Source organism: Vicia villosa, unplaced genomic scaffold (genome assembly GCF_029867415.1).
Source record: "Vicia villosa cultivar HV-30 ecotype Madison, WI unplaced genomic scaffold, Vvil1.0 ctg.000568F_1_1, whole genome shotgun sequence".
NCBI lineage: Eukaryota > Viridiplantae > Streptophyta > Magnoliopsida > Fabales > Fabaceae > Vicia > Vicia villosa.
In genome coordinates, this window is record NW_026705261.1 from 348,204 (window position 1) to 359,047 (window position 10,844).

The following is a 10,844-nucleotide window of genomic DNA, read 5'->3' on the forward strand; positions in this document are numbered from 1 at the left end:
GGTGGGAATTCTTTCGTACTTAAAATGAACTCGGAGGTTCTTATCTTTAAATCTGACCACCGTCCCCCTCTTCAAAGGAAGCTTGAGATCCATCGTAACTTTTATCCTTAAAAATCTCCCATTTCTGTTCGCCTCCTTCATGTCCATCTCTTCAAACTTACCCAGAATCCCCCCCCCCCCAACTTCCTTGCCATGGCTTCAGATTGGAGCATTAGGGGCAATTCGTACACTCTGATTCAGAAGACCCCAAAGTGCATATTCAGTTCCGAGGGTTGCTCCTCCTCAGACACTCTAGCAAGAACAAGAATATTTCTATCGAACCTCCAAGGGTCGTTCCTCAACACCGTCTCCAGTTCTCTTTTAGTTGAGAATCGGAAGAGGAAAAAGTTCTTACTGAGTTCTTGGGTTTCAATCGGGTTTCTCAGCTTCCAAGCTCCTAGCATCGTACTCATAAAGGCTCTCACATTAAAACTATTGTCTGTCCATAACCGACCCGCTAGGGTTCTTTGAAAAGTTTCTTCCCCGCAAATTTCTTCTCCTTCGACCGTAACTCCTTCTTCTTCCTCCTTGTACAGAGGAATCTCTTTCCATTTTTCCATATTGGGAGCAACCGAACCACAAGATGTAACCAAATGTTTCTTTTTAGAATACCTAAGAAGAACAAGAGACAAGGCTTCTACCCTGAGAAGATAGCAAAACAAAGAGAAAAAACTAGGAAGGAGCCTGGTGGAAAAGCGCCGCTACTCAAAACTCTAGGATGGAGAGAGGGGAAAAGCACGTTAAATTGTCTAGAGAGAAGAGAGAGCCTCTCTCGCTACAACACGTGGTACGACCCGGTTTCATATTATCAAATATGTACCATTTATAATATTTAAATTTTCCAATTAAAATAAGTAAGATAAACTTAAAATCCAAATGATGAACTTATTTATAAGCCGTTTAAAGTAGCTTATGAAAAAATATTATAAATTTATAAGGTTTTAACTCCATATATGAATTTATAAATTACTACATGTTATCAACCATAAATTCGAAAATTGTTTGTGAAAACAAAGCCCAATATACATAAAAAGGATTTTTTAAAAAATTGAAAAAGCTGTTACCAGCCATGCATGGACCTATTTGCGTGAGTTGTGAACCGACAAAGCTCATGTCAAAGAAACCCACACGTTCTTCACACGTACTATTCTCCTTGCCCAAATCAACCCATATATGCAAAACAATAAATGGAATATACAATTTTTTATCTACTACAAATTTACACGCAGTTTTAAAATATATCATTCAAATTTTAGAATAATAATATTAAATTTTGTCACCTAAAATTTGTAGTTATACTATGAGAGAGAAAAGAGATGATGCATATCGATAGAGTAATTTATTATGTACTCCATCCATTCCTTTTTAATTGTCAATTTTGACATTTTACACATACTAAGAAAATTAATAATAATAATTACTTCTTAAATTATAATTTTTCTTTTGTCTATAATACCTTTAACTTTTAATCATTTTAACATACTTTTTTTTTTCTCATAATAATTAATTAGGGGCAATGTTCACAAAACTATAATAATTACCAAATTGAAATTTGAAAGTGACAATTAAATTAAAACAACTTTTTTTTACAAAAATAACAATTATAAAGGAACGAAGGGAGGAGTATACTATAAATTTATGACAATTATGTATACGGTTAAATTAGATTAAAATTTTAAATTACTTGTATAAGATAACATAAAGTAATATATTTCGTATGCTCATCTTTATTAAACTCACTCTTATACTATTATAATAATTCAAAAAATATATTTAAAAAATAAACTGTACAATTTTGAAATATAAAAACAATTGTACAATTTTGAAATATAAAAACAATTGTGTCAAATGGGGTAAAAGAGAAAGCTGAAAATGCAATTAAGGTAATAAAAATTTAAATTAATGTTACTCTTTCCATCTCATAATAGATATTATTTTTTACGTTTTTATATTTTTTAAGATAATAATTAATTGTATTGATTTTAAACAAATATCATTAATTAAAATATCGTTATTAATATTAGATAGCAAAGTATATGCTCGTTTTTAAGACAAGCAAGACGGACTACTTGTACATGGTCTCAAAATTATTTTCAATTAAATTATAACTAAATAGACCTCATAAAGATATACCGTTATTAAAATTGATTGAATAGAATTCCTAATTATTTTGTCATGTTGAACCATAACTAACTTATACAGAACCTTTAAAAATTTGAGGCGGCTAGATACCACTTTATTATTTTAAGATTATAAATAATTTAAAACAAATAAAAAAAGAAACTCATTTTTTTTTTTTTTTGGTTTATAAAAAGAAACTCATTTTTAGACGAGGGAATAGTTGTTGTATTAATATTTTCTCATTTACTAGAGATAGAACTAGGATGTTTTAACTCCATCACGTCTCGTTTATACCCATCACTAACTACTGCTCGTTCCTTTATGTTTCTTTCCTTTTATATATAAACGTATCACATTGTGATATCCTAAGGCATCTTAAGAATTATCGTAACTGTTTCACGTGAAAGAGTTTGATTCAAGATATAAACCAATCACACAAAAAGCTTTGGCCTAACTTACATATTCACTTTTTCTTCTTTTCTTTCTCATTCATCTTCTTCACCCCATGGAATCCTCAAATTGGCTTCTCAAACATGTTTCCATTTTACTCATTCTCTTCTTTACTTCTTCAATGTCCTCAACTTTAGACCTTATGGTTTCACACACTAAAGCCTTGCACCAAAACTTCACTGCTGTATCAGATTTTAGATTGATAAATAGAAGAATTTTGAAAGATGGTTCTATTTTAAATCCTTATGTTAAACTCATTATCAGCAAAAATTCAAGCTTGTTGGATGACCAATTCGTCACCGTTACGGTAACCGGAGTTTCGAAGCCGAGAGATGGAGATTGGGTGGCTATGATCTCACCTTCAAATTCCAAGTAAGAATTGTGTTTTCTAATATTAGAACCATTTGCTAATGTAAAATGTTAATTTCAGATTATATGAACTATGGAATTGCAATTAATTATATTATGTTAATTGAATATATATGCAGTGTTAAAACTTGTCTTCTCAATGAATTTTATTATCTACAAACTGGTGATACTTCAAAACTTCCTCTGCTTTGTCATTACCCTGTCAAGGTATGTTCATGAGCATAATATTATTACATTGTTTGAAATTAAATATTGTTTGTTTTCTTTTTCTGTTCCCCTTGCCTATTATTCAGTAATTGTTAAACTATATTCTTTCTTCTTTAGCTGAAAAATATCTTTCAAAATATTTTACACAAATTGAATAAAAAAATGAGACAACAAAGATAGTACATGAATATTGATGGTTGCTAGCATGTCTCATAAATGCCGTAATATGATATTATATTGTGTGTGGTGTAAAAGTTGCTTGTGTTGCAAATTATTAATTGGTTTGTGTTCCATTTTCAACCACCTTATCTCCAAGGTTATCTCCCACCATAACCTATCAGGTTTATTCATATTTTTATACTATAATTCCATGAAAATATATGGCAAGTCATTTCCATTTTTTAAATGAATATTTAAATATTTTGGATGTAATTTCATTTTTGAATAAATTATGATATAAATTTGAGAAAATTTATTTATAATTGAAAAATTTCTTTAATCAATATTTAAAAAAAAAAAAAGATTTATTGATGATTGGCGTGATATCACACATCAAGTAATGAACCAACTAAACACCTTGAATATAAAAAATTATGAAAATAAAACTTATGCATTAGTGAAAACCTCAACGTTGTTTAATACTATTTTAGTAAGAAAACTGAAACAAGAGAAGGCTTCATTTAGAGTTTGATGTTAACAACATTTATTTAAAATAAAAGTCTTTGTCAAAGATAAATTAATTCTTTCTCATAGTAATTAGTTTGACTTGCCAATCAACATTCTCTAGCTGGATGTTCATACACGCTTTGCTTTCCTTAGCAAACCAACCAGCTCAAATAAGTAAAAAATGGATCTTATGTTTTTATTTATTTTCATTGGTAAACATTAAGAATGGCATATATAACACCTGTGTTAGGTAGGGACATGCACATCAAAGTCAAAAAGCGATGTAAAAGCATGCGCTCTTTTGACGTAGTTGTCAAAGTTTACGTTCACGCAATATTTTATCCATATTGAGATCAGTACAATGTTTCGTGGCGTTTCAATAACGATTTAATTTTTTGTGAAGTTGGAATAACTTAAAGGTATATTCCTATTTGTTTTCTTTTGCGGTTGGGAGTTTCTATAAATCTAAATTATCTTGACAATATACATTTTAAAAAATAAAATCTTGATCTATTGAATTGGATGCTTTAATACATAAAAATAATTTTTTCTTTATTTCAGGAACTTCGACAAGCTTTGTTTTATGTTAGTATCTCTCTTAAGAAAAATGAATTTATTAATAAATTTATAAATAAATAAAAACTTCCAACAAACTTGGAGAGTGGTTAATTTGTTTAACAAGTAACCATTCAAACTCACTCTCAAAACCAATCATAAGTAAGTTTATGTTTTTCTTGAATAATACATGGTGTTTGTATATATTCTGATTGCGAACTAAAATGTAGGCACAATACTTGAAAAACGATCCAGATTACCTAAGCTGCAAAAACAAAGAATGCAAGAAAGAGCAGAATGGGAAATGCAGTGTGACAACTTGTAGTGGTTCCATAAAGTTTCATGTTATCAACATTAGAACTGACATTGAGTTTGTGTTCTTCACTGGTGGGTTTCTCACCCCTTTTCTTGCTGGAAGGTCCACACCTTTGGGGTTTGCTAATCCTAAGAAGCCACTTTATGGACATCTCTCAAGCATTGATTCAACTGCAACATCTGTAAGAACCATAACTATAACTTGCACTATGCTTTAAATCAATCATTTTCATCCTTAAATGTGTGAAACTAACTGATGATTGGTATTGTAGATGAGGTTGACATGGATTAGTGGAGACAAAGAACCTCAACAAATCCAATATGGAGATGGGAAAACTGTTACTTCAGCAGTTACTACTTTTTCACAAGATGATATGTGCAGTGAGTAATACCTTCACTTTTATATGCTCATCAGCACAAGGAATATTGAGAGAATAACAATTATATTGGTTTTAAATTGACAGGTTCAGCATTGCCAAGTCCTGCTAAGGATTTTGGATGGCATGACCCAGGATTTATCCACTCGGCAATTATGACAGGACTCAACCCATCAACTGCCTACTCCTACAGATATGGAAGGTATGAAGCTTCCATATTAGATGGTTTCATAACTTCCTTTTATAAAAGTTGAGGAAGAACTTATTTTCTAAAGTGATACTAATTAAGAACTATTTGGTTCTGTGATGTTCTAGTAGGGGTGGCAAAATTAGGGGTGGCAATAAAATCCATTAAGGGATTATCCATCCAATCCATCCACTAATTAATCCATCCAATCCATCCACCAAATAAAAAATTAGCTAATGGATTGGATATAATCCATCCATTTTACTACATGGATGGATCCAATCCATCCATCTCATTTTATAAATCCAATGGATTGTATCTTATTATATATTTTATTTTTTAGATTTTACATAAAATTTCATAAAACTTATTTTATCTTTTTTTAAAAATATTTTTATTTTAAAAATTGAAAAAAAATATATCTCTCTCCCCTCCCTTTCAAGAAAAACAATCACGTGATTTCATTGAACTATCACACTTACTAAAAACTGTGGATTCAGTAATGGCTTCAAAAATTACTAAAAATGGTAGCACTTTCGAAAATGAGAAGAAAAACATTTCTAATTCATTTACTTCTCCACCCATTCTGTACGGTAAATCTAAAGCTATTGTTGTAGCAAAATTAACATATTAACATGTTATTGCAAACTTTATTTTCAATTATTTACTGTAGTGACATAAAAAATTTTGTTTTATCAACAAAATTATCAATCAATTATATATATATATGAACTAAATATTTTTAGAGAAATAAAAAAAATCATTTTTGTAAAATTTTATAAATAAAATATATTATTGAAAAAAAATTAAGTAATATATTTTAATTAATTTTATGGATGGACGGATATCCATCCATTAAAAAGTGTTAATGGATGGATTGGATGGATTTTTTCCATTAACGGATGGATTGGATTGGATTTTTTAAAGAGAATTTTAGTGGATTGTTAATGGATTAATGGATTGTTTTAATCCATCCATTAACAATCCAATCCATATCCATCCAATCCATCCATTTTGCCACCCCTAGGCAAAATGGATGGATTGGATGGATATGGATTGGATTGTTAATGGATGGATTAAAACAATCCATTAATCCATTAACAATCCACTAAAATTCTCTTTAAAAAATCCAATCCAATCCATCCGTTAATGGAAAAAATCCATCCAATCCATCCATTAACACTTTTTAATGGATGGATATCCGTCCATCCATAAAATTAATTAAAATATATTACTTAATTTTTTTTCAATAATATATTTTATTTATAAAATTTTACAAAAATGATTTTTTTTATTTCTCTAAAAATATTTAGTTCATATATATATATAATTGATTGATAATTTTGTTGATAAAACAAAATTTTTTATGTCACTACAGTAAATAATTGAAAATAAAGTTTGCAATAACATGTTAATATGTTAATTTTGCTACAACAATAGCTTTAGATTTACCGTACAGAATGGGTGGAGAAGTAAATGAATTAGAAATGTTTTTCTTCTCATTTTCGAAAGTGCTACCATTTTTAGTAATTTTTGAAGCCATTACTGAATCCACAGTTTTTAGTAAGTGTGATAGTTCAATGAAATCACGTGATTGTTTTTCTTGAAAGGGAGGGGAGAGAGATATATTTTTTTTCAATTTTTAAAATAAAAATATTTTTAAAAAAAGATAAAATAAGTTTTATGAAATTTTATGTAAAATCTAAAAAATAAAATATATAATAAGATACAATCCATTGGATTTATAAAATGAGATGGATGGATTGGATCCATCCATGTAGTAAAATGGATGGATTATATCCAATCCATTAGCTAATTTTTTATTTGGTGGATGGATTGGATGGATTAATTAGTGGATGGATTGGATGGATAATCCCTTAATGGATTTTATTGCCACCCCTATGTTCTAGTAACTCGGTTGATTGGAGTGAACAAATCAAATTTTCAACTCCACCTTCTGGAGGATCAGATGAGCTCAAGTTTGTTGCATTTGGTGATATGGGAAAGACCCCTCTTGATGCTTCAGAAGAACATTACATTCAGGTAAATTAATATGAAACAGCATTTAGAACTGAAATGCATATTGAGATAAGACATTAGGATTGGACAGGTGGTACTATGAAGCAGTTACTCAGACACAAACACTGGACATGACACACACATGGTAAAATTTAAGAAAATGAAAATGATCGAATGTAATCATATGTACAAGCGTCGGGTCATTGTTCGACATAAACAAGGGTCAAACACCGAATCTTCAAGCTGAATTACTTGTGTTATATATTGGGGAAATATTTGACTATTTTGATGGATTTCATTGGACTTCACCAACAACATTGTACCAATATGTATTGACCAGCTTGATCTTATTTTTCATGTAGCCTGGAGCTTTATCAGTTATAAAAGCTATAGCTAATGAAGCGGATTCCAACAACGTAAACTCGGTTTTTCACATTGGAGACATAAGCTATGCGACTGGTTTTCTAGCAGAATGGGATTTCTTCATGAACCTCATTAGTCCGGTAGCTTCAAGAGTTTCTTACATGACTGCAATTGGGAACCATGAGAGGTATCGTTTGCATCCACATTAATCATAATTGCACGCAAAGTGTATATTGACTTATGACATATCATTATTGAACTTGTTCTTATTTATTTTTCAGGGATTATGTAGATTCTGGTTCAGTTTATCAAACACCTGACTCTGGTGGTGAATGTGGAGTACCTTATGAAACATACTTTCCAATGCCAACTTCTGCAAAGGATAAGCCATGGTACTCTATTGAACAAGCAAGTGTTCATTTCACAGTAATATCCACTGAACATGACTGGTCCCTAAATTCTGAGCAGGTTAATAAAATAAATAGTTACTTTTTATTTCTTATATTTCTAATTTAATTAAATGATTTAGATACATATATGTAATATTTGTATTGCAGTATGAATGGATGAAAAAGGATATGGCATCAGTTAATAGACAACATACTCCTTGGTTAGTCTTCATGGGGTAGGTGATTTATGTACATTTTTAGATTTTGTGGTTTCTCAACCAATGTTTTAAAAATCAAACTTGATATCAAACCAACGAGACTTCTGAATCATGGTTCAGCTGACTTAAACCATTCAAACCAAAATAAAATCGTGATCAAACTTCCAAACTAACCTAAACGGTTGTAAAACTCGGTTGAAGATTTAAACGGTTGATTTTTAAAATACTGTTCTCAATTTCACAACATCTATTGAACATGATTTTTTTTTTTTATTTACAGACATAGACCAATGTACACTTCAAACCAAGGATTTTCATCTAAAGATCAAAATTTTATTAAAGCTGTGGAGCCATTGCTATTAGCGAATAAGGCAAGAAAATCAAACTCCTTAGAATTTTGTTCTGGCAGTGCCTTGTATAAGAAGCTAACTTGTGTATTGTGAACATGAAACAGGTTGACTTGGCTCTTTTTGGCCATGTGCATAATTATGAAAGAACTTGTTCTGTGTATCAGAATAAGTGCAAAGCTATGCCTATAAAGGATCAAAAGGGAGTAGACACTTATGACAACAAAAATTATAGTGCTCCTGTACATGCTGTCATTGGCATGGCTGGTTTCACCTTAGACAAATCCTCAAACAATGTAACTAATTTTCCCTTCATCAAACTCGTTTATATACTCATGGATCGAAATTGCGGTTGTGGTCGGAGTAGCAATTGCACTGAAAACTTTGATATTGCATAACAATGTTGTTGCCGAGACCTCTAAAACCTTTAAATTGCGGCCACAATTTAGATCGAACCTTGTTCATATATATAAAAGTTTGCATTATGCTTATGATTTTTTTAATAAGCAAATGAAACTGTTTGTTCTGTTGCATTGGCATTGGCAGGGTGATAGCTGGAGTCTTAAAAGAATTTCAGAGTTTGGTTATTTAAGAGCACATGCTACTAAAAATGATTTAAACTTGGAGGTTAGTATTTATCTACTTATATTCCAACCTCAATCACCATTTCATTTTTTTTCCAGCAAAATACATTAGACAATCATGATTTCTTTATTTTATCTTAAATATATATTAAGCATTATATACTTCATTGCAGTTTGTGACATCAGATACAAGAGAAGTTAAGGATAGTTTCCGCATTACAAAGTAAAAGCTCACTTAAGAAAACGAAACAGATAAAGAAGTATAAGTAGAAATCGGTTTATAAAGATCGAGACAGACAGCCAGACCAATACACACATATATAAAATATTGAAAGCCAAAGGAGATCTAGAGACACTTGAAGATGAAGAGCATTTCCGTTGATTCTTTGTACTACATATCTACGTTGTTGTAGATTCTGTTACAAAGAATTACATATAGACAATAAGTTCTTGTTACCGCAACTCTTATTTCTAGTCCAAATCAGAATCAATATATATCTTATTTCTAAGTATACTGCTTCCTGTTCATTTGGTCTTTGAAGATTTTAGTTTCACAAAACATGATTCAGCCTTTTAAGAAAAGAAACTACTTAAAAGTAAATTTAGTGCTAGAAAGTTTAATAGCTTAAAATAAGCAACTTTGCTTCTCTGATTTTGTATTGGAATTAGATAATTTACATGCATAGATGGTTGCTTAAAATTAAGCAATTGTTTTTATATAAATATTTGATAGTGTTGTGAAAACTTAAATAGTTCACAATTCAAACGCACCAAAGTTATTGACATGTGAGATAAAGTACAATGACACCTGAAATAAATAATCTTTAAACTAACTTAATCTATCAAACATTGAAAAACAAACCACAAGAAGAAGAAAATAAATGACGAGAGCACAAAATCAGTTCGATCAAGAGGGGTTTTTTAAATTTTTGATCCTCTTAGTAGAGTAATATCCTTATGAACGATCTTGATTAAATCATTAATCATAAACCAAACACGAATAAAGATTCAAGAATTATCTCTTGAAGTGTGTTTTAACTTTTGATCACGAACGCCGGAAGATACCAGCGTCTCTACGTAGTCCACGCGAGTGCAAAGTGGAAGGCGGTGCTAGCCGTTCTTATTCTGAGAAAATGGACAATTAGTTTTTGCTAGGGAAAAGAGCTCCTCTATTTATAAAGAGCTTCTAAAACGCTAATGCTCTTATTTTAGGTTTTTTCAAAATAAGCCCCATCTTATTTAATTAAACTATTTAATTAAACTATTTAATTAAATAAATATTATTTATATTTAATTAAACTTTTTTAATTCAATCAAATATTAATCAAATCAAAATAATTTAACCAATTGTCAATTGTCATTTAATATAATCATATTTAATCAAATAAATTATATGCGTTAATATATTAAATAATTTAAATACTATTAACACATAATTAAACTAAATCATATTTAATTTAGAGAAAATCTCAATCCACCTCTTGAATCTATTAGCCACTTGGCGAAATTCTGATTATGTCACCTGCTTCCGTAGATGTATATCCGGAAGCACATTTTTTTTCAAAAAATTTGGTTTTTCGGTAGGTGTATCTACGGAAGCATTTTAAACTAGTGTACGTTGAGAAAAAAATACACATA

The 10,844-nt window shown here is 30.2% G+C and overlaps 1 protein-coding gene across 1 annotated transcript; it reads left to right on the plus strand.

Moving 5' to 3' along the window:
• Positions 1–2,447: 2,447 nt before the first annotated feature.
• LOC131629488 (probable inactive purple acid phosphatase 27) lies at positions 2,448–9,718 on the plus strand. The gene is made up of 13 exons (XM_058900271.1): positions 2,448–2,982; positions 3,099–3,186; positions 4,638–4,904; positions 4,995–5,103; positions 5,187–5,301; positions 7,197–7,329; positions 7,668–7,855; positions 7,950–8,136; positions 8,226–8,293; positions 8,556–8,646; positions 8,730–8,918; positions 9,169–9,249; positions 9,380–9,718. The coding sequence occupies exons 1-13, from the start codon at positions 2,666–2,668 to the stop codon at positions 9,431–9,433; spliced, it is 1,887 nt and encodes a 628-aa protein (XP_058756254.1). The 5' UTR covers positions 2,448–2,665; the 3' UTR covers positions 9,434–9,718.
• The last annotated feature ends 1,126 nt before the right edge of the window (positions 9,719–10,844 follow it).